Raw genomic sequence first — 19,777 nt, forward strand, 5'->3', positions numbered from 1 at the left:
TAGGCTCTCCAAACGCGACATGGCGTCCACCAATTGTTCCAGCAAATTTTGCATTAAAAAAGTCAAATGGCGCTCCTTTCCTTCCGAGCTCTACCATGTGCCCAAACAGTGGTTTTCTCTCTCATATCGGAAATTGGGATGCTCAGTAGAAATTACTCAACAAATTTTTGGGTCCATTTTCTCCTGCTACCCTAGTCTAAATAAAAACTTTTAGATCTGAAGTAAAAAAAAATTTTGTGAAAAAAAGTTAAATGTTCATTTTTTTTTCCACATTCCAAAATTTTTTGTGAAGCACCTGAAGGGTTAATAAACTTCTTGTATGTGGTTTTGAGCACCTTGAGGGTGCAGTTTTTAGAATGGTGCCACTTTTGGGTATCTTCTATCATATATACCCATCAAAGTGACTTCAAGTGTGATGTTGCCCCTAAAAAAACAATGGTGTTGTAAAAATGAGAAATCGATGGTCAACTTTTAGCCCTTGTAACATCCGAACAAAAAAAATGTTTGCTCCAAAACTGCACTGTTGTAAAGTAAACATGTGGGAAATGTTACTTATTAAGTATTTTGTGTTTCATATTGTAAGAGGAAAGACAAAAACGGATATACCTTCCTCTCACCGGTTCCGGAACTACTGGGGCTGTCACCAATGCTGCAGAGGGGAAGTTTCCCAGACAAGGACCGACCCTTGCATGTTGCTGCGGTTGGCGGGTAAGGGTTAAAAAGGGACAGAGTGGAGTTGGGAAAACTAAGTGGGCATTCGGGTGCAGTGCTGGCTGTGAAAGCAGAGCATCCATTGGGCGCTGGCTAACTTGCCAGATCCCTTGTGTGTCGGTCCACCGTAGGTGGACAACAGAATGCCAGGTACCCGCCATCCTCCATATCGGGAGGTGATTCACAGTTGAAACCAGAGATTGCAACGGGTGTGCTGCGCAGAGAGAAGCAGGTGACTAGGCCAGAGCCTCGTATCCCGATACCTGTATACACCGTGGAGCGAATCCTCTTTCCGGCGGTCTCTCTTACCAGACTGAACACAGTGTTTGGCGTTCTTGAGTGCAGGAATCCTCCACACCCTGCAAAGACACGTCACCCATTTCGTGGATTGGAACCCCGTCCTTCACAGACACCTCCCAGACGTAACGTGCTGCTGTTGTTGGTGCTGCCATTGGAGAACCGAGATGTTGCAATCAAGAAGACTACAGACTGATAAGGTTTTTTTTGCCTTTTCCTCCTAATGATCTTTCATACATCCCTGCCTTTCCCACATCCTACTCCCAGTTCTGCCCTTCTCCCTAACACAACCCCTGTTACCTGCCTCTCCCTGCGCGAAGTATACTTCTTGTTAATAAACCTGTAAACTCTTGATCTGCCTCCTGTCCGTGACGACATCCCACGTTCCTGCGATTTCTAGAATATCTCTGTGATTTAAGGGCATGAAAATTCAAAGTTGGATAATTGTGAAATTTAAAAATTTTTCACCAAATTTCCATTTTTTTCACAATTAAACGCAACATATCACGAGAAAACAATGTCAGAATCAGCGGGATCCATGGAAGTGTTCCAGAGTTATAACCTCATAAAGGGACAGTGGTCAGAATTGTAAAAATTGGTCCGGTCATTAACATGCAAAGCACCCTCGGGGTAAAGGGGTTAAAGAGACTTTGAGCCACTAATAATGTGGAAAACTGTATTTTTCCACAGACAGATGATGGAGTGGTGACTTGTTTTTTTTGTAAGATGAGTAGATGTTTTTATTGGTAACATTTTCGCCTACATAACATTGTTTGGTGGCTTTTTATTCCATGTTTGAGAGGCAAAATGAACAAACAGTTGAACACCACGCTCTACTAGTTCATGCTATAAACTTTTCTATTCTACTGTCAACTGTCATTGTCTTGTTGAATGATTCTATATTATTACATAACTTGACATTTTTACTGACAGTTTAAGTAAAAATGTTAAATATAAAATTCGAGGATATTTTATTAAAAGCTAATAATTGGTTTTGTTCTTAGCAGATGACTATGCTAGGAGATCAGCAGGACAGCTGACATCTTCATTTATTAAATCAGATGATCATGAGCTCCGACAGGATACAATTGAAGTGAAAGCCAGTACTCCAGATATACCATCATCCGTTCACAGCAAAGATCTGCCATCTGATCCTTTCAAACAGGTCCTGTCTTCTGACTCATTTCCAACTACTAAGGAAAATCAAAGTCACAAAATAAGCCTTAAAAAACAAACTGCTACTGAAGCAAAGAAGACATTTTTATGTTCAGAATATGGAAATAGTTTTCTCTTTGAAAAGTCTTTTCTTAAGCATCAAAATATTCACACAGCAGAGAATAGATTTTCTTGTTCCAAGTGTGGGAAATGTTTTAGCAAGAAATCAGATCTTTTTAGGCACCAAAGAACCCGCACAGGGGAGAAGCCTTTTTCCTGTTCAGAATGTGAGAAATGTTTTAAACATAAAGGGAGTCTTGTTAGTCACCAGAGAAATCACACAGGGGAGAAACCTTTTTCATGTTCAGAATGTGGGAGATGTTTTACCCAGAAAGCGCATCTTGATTACCACCAGTTAACCCACACAGGGGAGAAGCCTTTTTCCTGTTCAGAATGTGAGAAATGTTTTAAACATAAAGGGAGTCTTGTTAGTCACCAGAGAATTCACACAGGGGAGAAGCCTTTTTCATGTTCAGAATGTGGGAGATGTTTTACCCGGAAAGCGCATCTTGATTACCACCAGTTAACCCACACAGGGGAGAAGCCTTTTGCATGTTCAGTATGTGGGAGATGTTTTACACTGAGATCACATCTTGATTACCACGAGATAACCCACACAGGGGAGAAGCCTTTTTCATGTTCTTAATGTGGGAAATGTTTTAAATGGAAACTGTATTTTCTTAAAGGGGTTGTCATCATGTTTGGCTTCATTAAAATAAAAAAAAAATCATATACACCTTCAGTGCCGGTGCTGTTCCAGCGGTGTTGGCACTTGCGTTCCTGGGGCTCATTTTTCCGAAGGTGAGAACAGCGCTAATTGGACGCAGGGCTCACATTACATAACAATCTTATATGAGTCCCTGAAACGCGAGTGCTCACACCGCTGGAGCTGCGCAAGTATGGGAGGTGTATGTAAGTGTTTATTTTAACAGGGCAAAACGAGGAATGAGAAGTCAATTACTGGGGAATTACTGGAAAATCGTATTTTGTTGACCATCAGAAATAACTCAGATGGGAAAAAACTATATACGTTATTGACAAATTGTATAAAAACATATAACAGACTGACGTATAATTAAATTATAACGGGAAATTAGTTCAGAACTTACCATATTTCTTGGACTAGAAGACACATTTTTTTTAATTAGATCATTTTTGTTAAGAAAATTACACAATAAAGTTTTTCTCAAATAGACATCAGTGGATCAAAGATATTTTCAATGTTTCATGGTATCATTATAAATTATTGTTATACATAAAATACAATAAAGTTGTCATCTTCTTCCAAGGATTCAATTTTTTTTTTTCCTTTCAAACAAACTACCATATCTTTTGGATTATAAGACGCACTTTTTTCTTCCCAAATTTGGGAGGAAAATGGGGTTATGTCTTATAATGCAGATATACCTTACTGACTGCGGTGGAGCAGGATCCCAGGGTCACTGCTGGAGGAGGCAAGAGTGGAGCGTTGCTGCGGGCCGCAGGCTGGGATGAGGGGGTGTTCGGATGTGCGACACTGTGGGTGTTCGGTCATGCGGGGGCTCCGCTGACATTTTGTGAAAGCCCGGAGCTCCATGGTTTACTATGCGATGGACTCTGGGAAAATGGCTGCTGGGGGCAGCGCATGCACAGATGGAGATTTCAGCGCCAAGATCTCCGTCTGCGCATGCACTGTCCCTTGCAGCCATTTTCCCGGAGTCCATCGCATAGTAAACCATGGAGCCCCAGGGGCTCCGGGCTTTCACAAAATGTCAGCGGAGCCCCCGCACCACAGACCACCCACAGCGTCGCACATCTGAACACCCCTTTCTCCTAGTCTGGGGTCTGAAGCATCTTTCCACTCCTGCCTCCGCCAGCAGCAACCCTGGGACCCCGCTTCACCGGAACCACCACCCCCAGTGAGCAATAAGATGCATGGATTATAAGAAGCACCACCATTTTATTAAAAAAAAAATGTTTCCTATTTTTTCCTCTTCGCCACGACAGCACCCACTGAGAGAGGGGATCCGCCCCCGGAACAGGAAACCTACAGAGAGATAAATGGGGCGGTCCCCCTCGCTCCCTCAGTTTGGTTTCCTGTTCCTGGAAAGGAACCCGCAGAAGAGGATTCCTGGTCTGGTAGCCGCCTGCGTGCAGAATATGAGCAGCAGGGGCCCCAGGACTGGAGGAAGCGTCGGGCGGAGAGGTGTATTCCCCCCCCCAGAGCTGGTGTAATGCAGGTGAGGCCGGAGGCGACAGTGGTGCCAAGGCTCACTGGGGACATAGCGATACCCCCCCCCTGAGGGGGCAGGCGCATTACTAACACCATTTGGGCATACTGGGCCGCGCCCCCCCCCCGGATGGCAGAAGGGCTCGAGCATGTGGGCTGAGCAGCGCCACCGGGAGTCATACCTGCGGCAGGGGGTTAAGGTGAGGAGGACCCCGGGCGTTGATGGCGGGGCGCAGATGCGCGGTGGGCATCGCCAACCGCATCACTAATCGCTGTGACCGAGCGTTCCCCAGGAGAGGCAACCCGGAAGTGGTAGGAGGACTTCCGGGATCAGGACAGAAGGCAGAGACCGAGGGACAACGCCCGCGCATGCGCAGTAGGAAAGAGGAAAAAAAAAAATGGTGGACAAAAAAAAAAAAAAAGAGGAGCAGCTATAGCAAAGGCTTTAAAAGGAAGCCACAGACACAGCGCTCGTGCGCAGTCATGTCGTCCTTAGATGACCCAGCTTCGCTCCCATTAGGTCAGCTAGTGGAATCCCCACATGGCAGTAGACAGAGTAGTGCTACAAGGAGAAGCAGTAGCACCAGAAAAAGTGGCAGCTCCAGGAAGGAATCTAGTGGACCTTCCAGGCAAGATGAGCCTTTAGAGAAAAGACGCAAAGAAAAGAAGTCGTCCCATGCCTCGCCTCAGCCTGGGTCGCGGACACCGCAGCCGGTAGTTGCTGACGAAACTCACGGGTGAGTGTTTTTTGGTCAGGATAAATAATTGATGGCCTTCTCTTTCTGGTCCATACCCCCTTTAGGCTAAAAGAACAGAGAAGGCGAAACATAGAGAGTGTGCCTTATGTTCGCAGCCCCTCCCGGACGGCCACCCTAAGAGATTATGCCAATCGTGTATTGAGGAGGCCTTACAGGAGGAATCCTCACGAAAGAAGGAGGATATCCGGGCAATGATAAGAGAGGAGCTACGGGCCTTAGGCGGTTCCAGTAGTCTGGGGGGTCACTCCTCCGTGAGAGAAATATGTTCGCCTAGAGGAGGAGTCTCGCTGGCGTCAAAGTCGCCGTCAAGGACCGGGGAACTAGATTCCAATAAGTCCCAGGAATACCTTTCCTCAGAGGACGAGGACCAGACGTGTTTCCCCACGGACAGAGCCAGTAATTTAGTGAAGTCTGTCCGAAATACCATGGGGTTGCCAGAGAGTAAGGACCCCAAGACCCCTCAGGACATAATGTTTGCGGGTATTTCCCGTAGAAAGGTCCGGGCATTCCCAGTGGTCCCAGCTGTAAAAGAGCTAGTTAAAAGGGAGTGGGAGTGACAAGGTCAGAGAACCTTCCTCCCCTTAACGTCAAAGCGTAAGTACCCCTTTGACGATGAGGAGTTAACAGCCTGGTCGAGAGCCCCCAAGGTGGATGCGGCAGTGGCCTCTACCTCTCGTAGATCCTCCTTGCCGGTAGAGGATTCGGGAACTTTGGCTGATTCTTTGGATCGTAAAACCGATACATTCCTTAAAAGATCTTGGGAAGCATGTACGGCAGCCTTTAAGCCCGCAATAGCAGCCATGTGCACGGCAAGATCAATGTTAGTGTGGCTGAATGACTTAGAGGACAATATTAAGAATGGAGTAGCTAGGAATAGACTCCTTTCCTCTATGCCCCTCATTAAGGGAGCAGCGGCCTTCCTCTCCGACTCCTCCGCGGACTCTCTCCGGTTATCGGCTAGAGCGGCAGGACTGACCAATGCAGGCAGGCGAGCCTTATGGTTGAAGGGGTGGAAAGGAGACACACAAACAAAGACTAGACTGTGTGCTATACCCTGCCAGGTTAAGTACCTGTTTGGCACGGAACTGGATGAGATTTTGACAAAAGCGGGGGAGAGGAAGAAGGGGTTTCCTAACCCGTATGTTCCGTTTAACAGGAGGGCCTACAGGAAGCCGCCGTTCGGTAAAAAGAAGGACTTTAGACCCCAGGACCGCTGGGGAAATAAGGACCCCAAGCAAAGGGGCAACCTATTCGGGAAACGTCCCTTCAGGGGAGACAGATCCCGATTAAACCATTACACCGGTAGGTGGCAGGCTATTAAAATTCAGCCGCCAATGGGAGAAGGTGACATCAAACCCATGGGCCATAAATATTGTGTCATCAGGCCTAAAATTAGAATTTGTTCGGCATCCACCGATCTCCTTCCTATTGACTTCTATGAAGTCCAGAACACAGCAGGAAGCACTGGAGATGGAGATTGCAGTACTGCTAACTAAACAGGTCCTAGTAGAGGTCCCAGGGGACGAAATAGGAATGGGCTTTTATTCTCCTCTATTTTTAGTCCCAAAACCGGATGGCTCTTTTAGGACCATAATAAATTTAAGGAAGCTTAATACCTTCTTAAAGCTGAGGTCGTTTAAAATGGAGTCGATAAAGTCTGCAATAAAGCTTTTGTTCCCCAGGTGTTATATATGGCAGTCTTGGACCTAAAGGACGCCTATTACCATCTCCCCATATATCGTGGGCACCAGAGGTTCCTGCGGGTAGCAGTCTGGTTCAAAGGTCGGATTCAGCATTTCCAGTTTGCGGCAATGCCATTCGGACTATCCATGACTCCTCGGGTATTTACAAAATTGATGCTGGAGGTGATGTCGTATGTAAGGCTGAATGACACCCTAGTTATCCCTTACTTAGATTACCTACTCATAGTAGGAAACTCTGTTTCACAGTGCGAAGCCAGAATAGCTAAGATTATCTCATCCCTAAGAACACTAGGCTGGCTAATTAACTGGGAGAAGTCCAGGCTAGAACCAGTAACCTGTCAGAGGTTTCTAGGCCTGCAACTAGACTCTGTAACTGAGGAGTGTTTTCTGCCACACGCCAAAGTGATAGCCATAATCAATAAGATACGGAATACTGCAGGAAGACCTGTAATATCATTGAGACAGGGTATGTCCTTGCTGGGGTCGCTAATATCGTGCATTCCAGCGGTGCAATGGGCCCAGTTCCACTCCAGAGAACTACAGTGGGCTATTCTGCAGGAAACAGATAGACTGCAGGGGCGGTTGGAGGGGAGGATGTCCCTATCGCCCGAGGTGCTCAAATCCCTAAAATGGTGGTTAAATCCTTCCAATTTATCGAAGGGAGTGCAATGGTGGGTGACTCCCTCCAAAATACTCACCACGGATGCCAGCCCCTTAGGTTGGGGGGCCCATCTAGAGGAGCACATGGTACAAGGCTGGTGGCGTAGTGATGAAATAGAGACCTCCTCTAATGTAAAGGAGCTAACAGCGATTTTTTATGCGATATCTCATTTTCTCCCACAGTTAAGGGGCGCTCACGTAAAAATCCAGACAGACAATACCACCGCAGTGGCCTATATAAACCGGCAAGGAGGCACGCGGTCAGTGCCACTGATGTCTATCGCGGGAAAGATCCTGGAAATGGCTGAGGTCCATCTTCTCTCCTTGTCAGCTCTCCATATAAGAGGAGTAGACAACTCCCGAGCAGACTATCTCAGTCGCCAAGCCCTATATCAGGGCGAGTGGGTCCTCAGCAGGCACGTCTTCGAAATGATAGCGTCAGAATGGGGCAGACCAGAGATAGACCTATTCGCGACCAGAGCCAACAGGCGCGTAAAAAGGTTTGCTTCACTCTACAGGTCGGACAACCCAGACATTCTAGATGCCCTCCAAGCACCCTGGACATTCCAGCTAGCCTATGCCTTCCCTCCAATGGTTCTACTACCAACAGTAGTCAGGAAGATAAGACAGGAGAGGGCGAGTGTCATCTTGATAGCCCCTTTTTGGCCAAAAAGACCGTGGTTTTCATGGCTGAGAGCCATGTCAGTAACCGACCCGTGGATCCTGCCGCTGCACCAGAATCTTCTCTCGCAGGGACCCTGCTACCATCCACAGGCCAAAGCCCTGCACCTAGCGGCCTGGAATTTGAAAGGGAGCTACTGAGGCAGAAAGGTTTCTCAAAGAACCTAATCAATACCCTGCTGCAAAGTAGGAAGGAGTCCACAACAAAAATATATGCTAAAGTGTGGAAAAAGTTCCTGGCCTTTCACCCAGCAAAACTAGCCGGTGAAGTACCCATTACGGCCATTCTAGAATTTCTGCAAAGAGGCCGAGAATTAAGGCTCTCGGTAAGCACTCTAAAGGTCCACGTGTCAGCTCTAGGAGCCCTATTTAACTATAACGTGGTGTAATGATGTATAGTAGGTTTCTATGAAGACAGTGGCTAGATGATAGAGTCACAGACACAGGTATACGTGAAAGTAGTTTGTATTAAACAAGCAGCACAGAACAGCACAGGTGCTGGCGGAGCCAGAAAATGACAGCAGTGGTAACAGCAGCAGAACTCAGTCCAGTAGATAGCAAGTTGTACACCAGCACTATGTAGATGTAAGCAGACACAGTCTTAAGAATGCAGGCAAGGACAGTCACTTAGCCCTCTCCCTTGCAGGAGGGGAATCTTCGGGCACAGTGCTGTGGCAGAGAAAGTCACTAGGTAATTGATACTGGATGTATAAAGGTAGCAGGGATAAGTCTCTCAGGTGAAACGCACACAGCAGTCAAGATCTTCAGCGCATACCGTGAGTGCTGTAGTAGCGGTGAGCGGTGGAGGCAGAGCTGGAAGGAGCCTTCAGGCAGACACCGTCAGAAGGTCCAGGCGGCGGCAGTTAGGCAGCAGGTAATCCAGGTGGATTCAGCAGGAAGGAAGGAGGTAGCACAGCGTGCAACTCCCAGCTAGCAGATCAGGTACAGGACGAGATATACAAGCAAGGTAGTCACGTCCAGGAAAGCTATTTAAACCCGGCGGGCGGGACCAACAGGCGGTGATGTCACAGGAACCAGTATGGCCGAATGAAGCCAGGCTTAAGGGCAACAGTAAGGGCAAAGTCCGGAACACAGCAGAATAGGAACGATGCTTACACGTGGCAGCAAATAGATGGGTGACCCGTTTCATCTCAGCTTGTCAACGCTCAGAACCGGTGCACATTCCTCAGCTACCAGCATGGAACCTTACTCTAGTTTTGGATGCTTTCACTCAGGCACCATTTGAGCCTATAAGCCCAGCATCAGTGAAGTGCCTCTCTTTAAAAACTGCTACGCTAGTAGCCTTAGTATCGGCTAGAAGAGTGAGTGATCTTCACGCTCTATCAGTAGACCCTCCGTTCCTGTCAATAACACGAGACAGTCTGATTTTAAAGACAGACCCGTCCTACCTTCCAAAACGGGCAACTAAATTTCATAGATCTCAGGAGATATACCTACCTTCCTTCCATGAGAACCCGTCAACACAAGACGAGGTAAAATATCACACTTTAGATGTGAAAAGAGCAGTGCTAGCCTACCTAGATAGGACCAGTCCCTGGAGGCAGAGTAGGTCTCTTTTTGTCTCCTTCCAGTGTAGCAGGAAGGGGTCTGCAGTTACATCAGGCACGATATCCAGATGGATTAGAGATGCTATCACAATGGCATATTTGGCAAAAGGAGAAGACCCTCCACTGGGGATTAAGGCGCACTCTACTAGAGCCATATCATCCTCCTGGGCCGAGAGAGCGAACGTCCCAATTGAACAAATATGTAAGGCTGCAACCTGGTCTTCTCTGTCTACCTTTTATAGTCACTATAGACTAGATTTGTCCTCTACCGAGGATCTAACTTTTGGTAGATCAGTCCTTAACACGGTGTGCCCTCCCAAGTGATTATCTCTGGAAATCTCTCAGTGGGTGCTGTCGTGGCGAAGAGGAAAAACCGGATTACTTACCGGTAATACTCTTTTGTAGAGTCCACGACAGCACCTGCTCACTTCCCTCCCGTAAAGATTTTTTCACACATGGGTCTCCTTGGTGGTGGAGATTATGAGTTAAGTTAGATATGTGATTAAACTTAGTAAGCATAAAACTACATAGAGGTAAGATAGATGAATCGCCCAAACAAATGGACTAAAACATGTATGGAGGTTCCTCCGTTGTTCTCGGTAACACAAACTGAGGGAGCGAGGGGGACCGCCCCATTTATCTCTCTGTAGGTTTCCTGTTCCGGGGGCGGATCCCCTCTCTCAGTGGGTGCTGTCGTGGACTCTACAAAAGAGTATTACCAGTAAGTAATCCGGTTTTTCTCTTCAGAATTTGGGGTGCGTCTTATAAACTGCAAATTACAGTAATACAAAAATAACACTCCAGAGAAATCACCAAATACCTGTTTTATTAAAGATATTGTGTTTTCCAGTTGGAGCCCAATCTCCTGCACTCCCAGAACATTTGTAACAAACGTGCATCTCCTGTTCCACATCTCGGACAATCTACATTTGGACATACCCCAATTCTAGAAAAAGAAAGCTCGGTGTTCTATATTATCTATGTACAAGGTATATCTGGGAGAGCCTCTGAGATTCACGTGGGGACAGTCTAGGAGTGAGTTCTAACACCTCTTTCCACTGTTCTTCCGTAATCGGCCCCACATCTGCTTCCCATTTTAATGTAGCTGTCAGGGGATGGTCTCCAATGCCAGACTGTAAGAGTTGCTGATAGATGTTCGAAATTAACCTGTTGTGTAATTTGCTTCCGCTATTGATACTGGTAAATATTTTTTTCCGTATATCCGGTGCCGCAGCTTTAAATTGAGTCAGATAAGCAAGCCTAAGTTGTAGGTATCGAAAGAAGAGGCCATGAGACAATCCACACTCTTGTAGTAGTTTGTTAAAGCTTTTAAGTGTTCGATTTCCTAATAACTGATCTAAAGTCTGAATTCCCCTTGATTCCCAACCTCCGAAATTAGTCAACTTGTCAACCTCCACTCGTCGCTGATTTTGCCATAATGGGGTAAAATTAGAATATTCCCTAATCCCGAACAGTCTCCCCCCCCCCCATCCCACACCTTGTGCATTATTGCTAAGGTCGGCCTCTATCTGTGTACTTAGTGCACACCTCCAGTACTATATGGGTAACACACATTTTTTGTCTTGGAGGACAAGACTACCATTCTTGTCCATACTCACAACATTTTCATGGGTGAGAAAAATGAGAATCTGCGAAGCTATGAAATAGATCCATGAATCTGGAATCTCCAGACCGCTCTCTGTTTTGTCCCTTTGAAGTGACGCCAGTTTCATCCTTGCGTTTCGCTTGCACCATATCAGTTCTCTGAACAATGACTGCACCTTTTGGAATATGGGAGGAGGGATCCAACATGGGGAATTGTGAAGAAAATACAAAAATTGTGGCATCAACAACATTGTAATGAGATTCCCCCGACCTATTACAGACAGAGGAAATTTACTCCACACAGTTATTTTGGATGTAAATCCCTCTAACAAGAGGTTAATGTTTAACGCTATATAGCCTGTAATATTAGAACCGACCACCACACTGAGATATTTAATCTGCTCAACCACTTGTGTCCGAGCTGGTGCAATTGTTTCTATATGTGGGAGAGGGTCAGTGTGGTAATATACAGGTGAATCTCACAAAATTAGAATATCATCAAAGAGTTAATTTATTTCAGTTCTTCAATACAAAAAGTGAAACTTATATATTATATAGAGTCATTACAGACAGAGTGATCTATTTCACGCGTTTATTTCTGTTAATGTTGATGATTATGGCTTACAGCCAATGAAAACCCAAAAGTCATTATCTCAGTAAATTAGAATACTTAATAACACCAGCTTGAAAAAATGATTTTAAAATCTGAAATGTTGGCCTACTGAAATATATGTTCAATAAATGCGCTCAATACTTGGTCGGGGCTCCTTTGGCATCAATTACTACATCAATGTGGCGTGGCGTGGAGGCGATCAGCCTGTGGCACTGCTGAGGTGTTATGAAAGCCCAGGTTGCTTTGGTAGCAACATTCAGCTTGTCTGCATTGTGGGGTCTGGTGTCTCTCATCTTGCGCTCTACAATGCCCCATAGATTCTCTATGGGGTTAAGGTCATGTGACTTTGCTGGCCAATCAAGCACAATGATACTGTTGTTTTTAAACCATGTATTGGTACTTTTGGCAGTGTGGACAGGGGCCAAGTCCTGCTAGAGAATGAAATTTCCATCTTCAAAAAGCTTGTCGGCAGAGGGAAGCATGAAGCACTCTAAAATTTCCTTATAGACGGCTGCATTGACTTTGGTCTTGATAAAACACAGTGGACCTACACCAGCAGATGACATTGCTCCCCAAACCATCACTGATTGTGGACACTTCACACTAGACCTCAAGCAGCTTGGATTGTGTGTCTCTCCACTCTTCCTCCAGACTCTGGGACCTTATTTCCAAGGTCTAGTGTGAAGTTTCCACAATCAGTGATGGTTTTGGGAGCCATGTCGTCTGCTGGTGTAGTTCCAATGGGTTTTTATCAAGACCAAAGTCAGCGCAGCCGTCTCCCGGGAAATGTTAGAGCACTTCCTGCTTCCCTCTGCCGACAAGCTTATTGGAGATGGAAATGTCAGTCTCAAGCAGGACTTGGCATCTGTCCACACTGCTAAAAGTACCAATACCTGGTCTAAGTTTTTTAAGCTGAAGTTATAAAGTATTCTAATTTACTGAGATAATGACTTCTGGGTTTTCATTGGCGGTAAGCCATAATCAACAATAACAGAATTAAACACTTGAAATAGATCACTCTTTTTGTAATGACTCTATATAATGTGATGCAGTAACCTCTGTTACAGCTAGGGGGCGCTGTGTATGCGGTAACATCTGTTATAGCTAGGGGGCGCTGTGTATGCGCTTCAGGATGCGCTTGGAGGCATAATTATGATGGTAACTTAGGGACTGGCATTATTGTAAATGGCCAGTATGTGTCGCAGAGATTCTCTGCGCTGTAAGCCCAAAATTATATGGTTATGCTGGGACATAGTTCCACAAGTATTTGTTGTGTATTACTTATAGGGGGGCTTATAGGGTTAGTCAGAGAGCTGGGAGGGAATCGACTAACCACACATGTACCGCCCATCCATGGGGGGTGGTTACAACCATATAATGTGACTAAGCTCTGGTCACATGGACAGAGTGTGTGTACCTGAATGGTTCAGGGTGCAAGGTCCTGGAAGGTCAGTGTTGGAAGATCCTATCCTGTTGAGGACCTTGAACTGACGAGGAGTCAGCCTGTGGAGCAGGAGCTCCTGAGTGGTAACCCCGGGTATGGAGAAAGAACATTGTGCATTGACAATGGTCTGTTACTGAACTGTGCAGTCACTGGAGAGAGTCTGGCGTGACTAGTGAATGCTTTGTAAAGCCACACGTGACGAAGTAATGGACTCTGTGTAAGCTGGTGATGGGAAACCTGGCTTACGGTGCGCTTTATGACGTTTAAATAAATCATATGGACTGATTTCTCTGAAGAAACCTGTGCCTGACTACATTAATCCGCTGCCAAGCGAGTATTCCCCAACACACATAGTAGGCGGTACGCCACATTTGGTGCACGACTGCGGGCAATGGTTCAGAAAGCACGTGTGAGGTGTTTGCTGTGGCTCGGCGGGATCACAAAGTTTATTCTTCTCAAGTCAGCTTGCTGTGACTCGGCGGGGTCATGAAGGTGACAAGTGTCTGGCTGTAACTCGGCAAGGTTACGAAGGTTGCTGTGGATCGGTGGGTCCACGAAGACGACGCAGCGGAAGTGTGCAGAGCCTTGTGGTAGCAGGAGCTACAGTTACAGTTGCAGCAAGAGGTTCTGCAGCAGCTGCAGTGACACCAGCAGCCGCTTGTGATCGGCAGCCGGGGGTGCCGGCGGGTTTGTGGCTACAGCAGGAGCTGTGGCAGTGCCAGCAGGAGCTGGTGGGGTGTCCGTAAAAGGGCATCAGAGGTCCAGTGCGGACAACCTCTTAAAGGGCTGGTACAAGCCCAGAGAGATGTGTTCTGTGTGAAGTGGACCTGAGAGTACCATGCGGAGTCCATGGGTTGTACACCAGGGAGGGGGTGGTGTCTCTAAACGGGGTGGTGTCCCAAAAGGGGGCGGAATCCCAAATTGGGGTGGTGAAAAGAAAAAAGGTGGCGGCAAATGCGCCGTTGGTTTGTCGAAGTTCCTGCCGTGCATATCCATGCTGTGCTATGTGTGGCCCGGTCAGGGAACTCTCTACAGTGCTCCTTCCGGTTGAATGGGTGTTGGGGCTGGTAGACCCGGGGAGTGGAGTGTCTGCGTGGAGGAACCTTCCTGAACTTTCTGTGTCACCCGGGACGGGGACGAGAGTGAATGGCTCCGGGCAGGTCGTTAAAGCACCTTTGACAGCCTACCTCTATATTAACGCAGCTGAGGAGTCCACAGATCATGAAGTGGTGGTGGATCCAGACTTACGGTATTTTATGGTGGTAGGTCAGGATTTGGAAGCCCTGTGGGACTGGTGGAAAACTGTAAAGTGTCTGTAGCGGTAATATGTATAGGTGGTAAAAATGGGGAGAATGCGATCCCTGAAATTGACGTGTCAGACTCTGGGGTAACTGGAGGAAAGGATGCGTCTGCCCAATTTACTGACCTGATGTCACCTGAAGGCTACCACAGTGTGACTGATAATGATGTGGTAGATAAAAAGAGCAGAGCTGACACCCAGATAGAGAGCAACTTGAGGGTTCACCATACTGTGGGGTGTGACACAGACTCCGGGGGTTACCATGATGTGTTATTGCCAGTAGAAACCACTAGGGCTGAGTACAATGTTATGCAGACAGAAGGTCAGACAGTGCTCCACAAAGTGAAGTCAGGATGACGGTAGTAGCTTTACCAGAACGTATGACCGGACAGGAGTGTGGGCAGAGGTGAACAAAGGTGTGTTAGAAATAGGGTCCGCAGGTTCCAGGACCTTGTTAAAGTGTGGTCTCATGAGAAGCAAAAGGTGGCAGGTTTACAGGCTGAATTAAAAACAATAAAAGAGCATATCGAACAAGAAAAGGCTCTGAATCAAGCTGCTGAGCACGAGTGGATGAGCTGGAAAAGGAAGTCTCTGAGTTCAGAGGTCATCTGTCAATGTGGCAAAGTGTAAATGAGGCCTTAAGGGAAGATGTGGAAGTGCTCAGGGAAGCAGGAAGAGGTTTTCTGTAAGAAGAGAGGTTGGTGGTAGAAGAATTACAGCGCCCGATTCCGATGGATAACAAGGCGGAGCTACAAATGCCTATCTTAGCGAAGGGGCCTGAAGAGTGTAACACTAAGGAAGAGTGTGCGCTGAGAACGGAACAAGGCAATGACCCAGTCATATTAGAGGTCTTGATGGAAAAGTCTGTGGCAAAGCGAGAGTCTTTCATCCATGAAGAGAGTGAGTACTCGATCTTCAAGTGCGTGATAGAGGTACCCGAAGACGTGCAAGAAGCCTGTACCAGTGAGGGTGTGCATGAGGCTTTTAAAAAGGTGGTCGAAGTGTGTAGGTTGCACTGGGCACCTGAGACTCAGCAGTACTGTCAACCTGGGAAGACACAGTGAAGCGGGTGGCTGTCCTGAGGGATATGCATCTACAATGTCTCCGCACGAAACAGATGATCATGTTGAGTAATATGAAAGCCGCTCAACATCTGGAGCTTGTGAGGGAAGCTAAAAATCAGCTGGGCTTTGTGGAAGAAGTAATTCCGGTACCCAGACATCGGGTGGGGAAAGTCATTGGAAGGCTTGGAAAAGTGATGCAAGAGCTTGTGAAAAGATCTGGTGGCGAGGCTGAGGATCCCACCTGATGGTGAAATCCAGGTAGCTGGTGAAGATGGCATGGTTCCATGCATTGTTGTTGGCTCTGTGGAAAGCCTTAGGAACATCCGAATGCTCCTGGAATATTGGGTAACGTACCTGAGGGAGATAGAGCAGCTAAGACTGGACCGACTGCAGATTAATAAAGAGTTGCGGAACATGAGATAGCAGCCGCCTTCCACCCGAGGTATAAGGACCAGAAGGTACCCTCCAAATAATGAAATGGCAGGTAGCCGAAGACTTTCAGGAAGACAAGAACGTCAAGAATCTTCAAGTGGCAGTTCTACTCTCAATATGAGACAGAGAGACCTAGACAGTAGCTCCTGTGATGTACTAGATGGGTCAGACTCAGACCAGACAGTGGGCTCGACTGTAAGTGGGACTTATGACCGCAGCAACCGGGGTAGGCAGCCGTGGAGAGAAAAGTCGGATGACGGTGCTGTGCTGGCAAAGTGTGGAGACTAAAAAGGGTCTGGTGACACAGGCGGACTGTGACGTGAGGGCCAAAGCCCAAGGCCGATATACTGACCGCTGGGGGCGGGGGAGGCCTAACAAAGAAATTATGCTGAATGACGCCCAAAACAGACTGACTTGTGGGGCAAGGTGACAATGGGTACCTGGTCTGAAGGCACATAGTGTGTGACAAATGTTCAACCACACAAGCTTGAATAGGGGGCAGGGTATGTTATGCAGTAACCTCTATTACAACTAGGGGTGCTGTGTATGCGGTAACCTGTTACAGCTAGGGGGAGCTGTGTATGCACTTCAGGATGCGCTTGGAGGCGTAATTATGATGGTAAATTAGGGACTGGCATTATTGTAAATGGCCGGTATGTGTCGCAGAGGTTCTCTGCGCTGTGAGCCCAAAATGATATGGTTATGCTGGGACATAGTTCCACAAGTATTTGTTGTGTATTACTTATAAGGGTGGCTTATAGGGTTAGTCAGAGAGCTTGGTGGGAATTGACTAACCACACATGTTCGCCCATCCATGGGGGATGGTTACAACCATATAATATGACTGAGGTCTGGTCACATGGACAGAGTGTGTGTACCTGAATGGTTCAGGGTGCAAGGTCCTGGAAGGTCGGTGTTGAAAGATCCTGGGAGTAGGAACGGATCGCTGGAGCATGTGATGAGACCTTGGACCTGGTGGCCTGGGTATTGGACAAGTGTCCTGAATAGCACCTGGACAGGCCACATGTGTGTATGCGGAGCCTGGGACGGCCTCACACTGAGAAAGACGCTGTACTGTTGAGGACCTTGGACTGACGAGGAGTCAGCCTGTGGAGCAGGAGCTCCTGAGAGGTAACCCCGGGTATGGGGAAAGAACTTTGTCAATGCACAATGGCCTGTTACTGAACTGTGCAGTCACCCGGTGACTGGAGAGAATCCATCGTGACTAGTGAATCCTTTGTAAAGCCACACGTGATGAAGTAATGGACTGTGTGTAAGCTGATGATGTGAAACCTGGCTTACGGTGCGGTTTATGTTGTTTAAATAAACCCTATGGACTGATTTGTGTGAAAAAAACTGTGCCTGACTACGTTAATCCACTGCCAAACAAGTGTTCCTCAACACACATAGTAGGCGCTACGCCACAATAATATGTTTCACTTTTTGCATTGAAGAACTGAAATAAATTAACATTTTGATGATATTCTACCTTTGTGAGATGCACCTGTAGATGACTTATCCCAATTGATATTTAGGCCTGATCTCGCACCAAACTCCTTTATATCTCTCATTAGTGGCCCACAGATGACTCTATATCGCCCACATACAGTAGCGTCATTGGCACACAATGAAGGCCTTGGAATCTCTGTTTACATGTCAGCGGCTAATTGCTACTGCAAATAGGAGAGGTGAGAGCGTGCGCCCCTGTCGTGTATTCCTTCCCAACTCACATGGCCCTGACAATCGACCATTTACTCTCAATCTAGCGAATGGTGACCCGTAGCGAACATTACCCCAATTTATAAACTTATGACAAAATCCCATTTTGCCCAATACTTTCATAAATAATTCCACTGGACGCTGTCGGAAGCTTTCATATCGTCACGGACATTATTGCTAAATTTCCAGCCTCGTTATTACTCATCTGTACAGTAAGATATCACCATCTGATGTTGGTGCCGTAGAGCTGTTCGGCATAAATCCTGTTTGTCTTCATGGATCACTTCCGCTATCATTTTATTTCCCTATTGGTGAGGACTTTGGGTAATATTTCATTATCTGCAGGGAGTCGGTATATCAGACGATACGAGTCTGGGGGCTCAGGGTTTTCTCCCGGACAATAATTGCTTCAGTCATAGATGTGGGCGATCTTCCTACTGATGTGGCTCCTCAAAAAAAACCCAATAATTCTGGTAACAAGATCGCCCCATATTCTTTATAGGATTCTCCTGGGAAATCATGGGACCCCGGGGCTTCTTCACTTTGGAGTTTACTCACTGCCTCCTCCAACTCCTCTACTGTTCATGGCCCATCCAAGAGCAATCTACGATCTATGGACAGATCAGGGAGCGAAGAGAAAACTAGGATCTACGGACAGTTCAGGAAGCGAAGAGCAAACTAGGATCTACGGACAGTTCAGGAAGCGAAGAGCAAACTAGGATCTACCGACAGTTCAGGGAGTGAAGAACAAACTAGGATCTACAGACAGTTCAAAGAGCGAAGAGCAAACTAGGATCTATGGACAGCTCAGGGAGCGAAGAGCAAACTAGGACCTAGGGACAGTTCAGGGAGCGAAGAGCAAACTAGGATCTACGGACAGTTCAGGGAGCGTAGAGCAAACTAGGATCTACGGACAGTTCAAAAAGTGAAGAGCAAACTAGGATCTACGGACAGTTCAGGGAGCAAAGAGCAAACTAGGATCTACGGACAGTTCAGGGAGCGAAGAGCAAACTAGGATCTACGGACAATACAAGGAGCGAAGAGCAAACTAGGATCTACGGACAGTTCAGGGAGCGAAGAGCAAACTAGGATCTACGGACAGTTCAAGGAGCGAAGAGCAATCTAGGATCTACGGACAGTTCAGGGAGCGAAGAGCAAACTAGGATCTACGGACAGTTCAGGGAGCGAAGAGCAAACTAGGATCTAAGGACAGTTCAGGGAACGAAGAGGAAACTAGGATCTACGGACAGTTCAGGGAGCGAAGAGCAAACTAGGATCTACGGACAGTTCAGGGAGCGAAGAGCAAACTAGGATCTACGGACAGCTCAGGGAGCGAAGAGCAAACTAGGATCTACGGACAGTTCAGGGAGCGAAGAGCAAACTAGGATCTACGGACAGTTCAAGGAGCGAAGAGCAAACTAGGATCTACGGACAGTTCAAGGAGCGAAGAGCAAACTAGGATCTACGGACAGTTCAGGGAGCGAAGAGCAAACTAGGATCTACGGACAGCTCAGGGAGCGAAGAGCAAACTAGGATCTACGGACAGTTCAAGGAGCGAAGAGCAAACTAGGATCTACGGACAGTTCAAGGAGCGAAGAGCAAACTAGGATCTACGGACAGTTCAGGGAGCGAAGAGCAAACTAGGATCTACGGACAGTTCAAGGAGCGAAGAGCAAACTAGGATCTACGGACAGTTCAAGGAGCGAAGAGCAAACTAGGATCTACGGACAGTTCAAGGAGTGAAGAGCAAACAGTTCAAGGAGCGAAGAGCAAACTAGGATCTACGGACAGTTCAAGG

General features: G+C 47.0%; 1 protein-coding gene across 2 annotated transcripts in view; it reads left to right on the top strand.

Moving 5' to 3' along the window:
• The window catches only part of LOC141073002 (uncharacterized), a 38,572-nt gene extending 35,058 nt beyond the window's left edge, over window positions 1-3,514 (top strand). The window contains exon 7 of one of the 2 annotated variants that reach the window (XM_073560284.1): window positions 2,013-3,514. In XM_073560284.1, the coding sequence (XP_073416385.1) occupies window positions 2,013-2,869 (857 nt within the window). In that variant the 3' untranslated portion in view covers window positions 2,870-3,514. The remainder of the gene's footprint in view (window positions 1-2,012) is intronic. The other variant, XM_073560285.1, reaches the window with a different exon arrangement.
• The last annotated feature ends 16,263 nt before the right edge of the window (window positions 3,515-19,777 follow it).

The sequence above is a fragment of the Dendrobates tinctorius genome, unplaced genomic scaffold (assembly GCF_039654945.1).
Source record: "Dendrobates tinctorius isolate UK_male_01 unplaced genomic scaffold, ASM3965494v1 ptg000294l, whole genome shotgun sequence".
Lineage (NCBI taxonomy): Eukaryota > Metazoa > Chordata > Amphibia > Anura > Dendrobatidae > Dendrobates > Dendrobates tinctorius.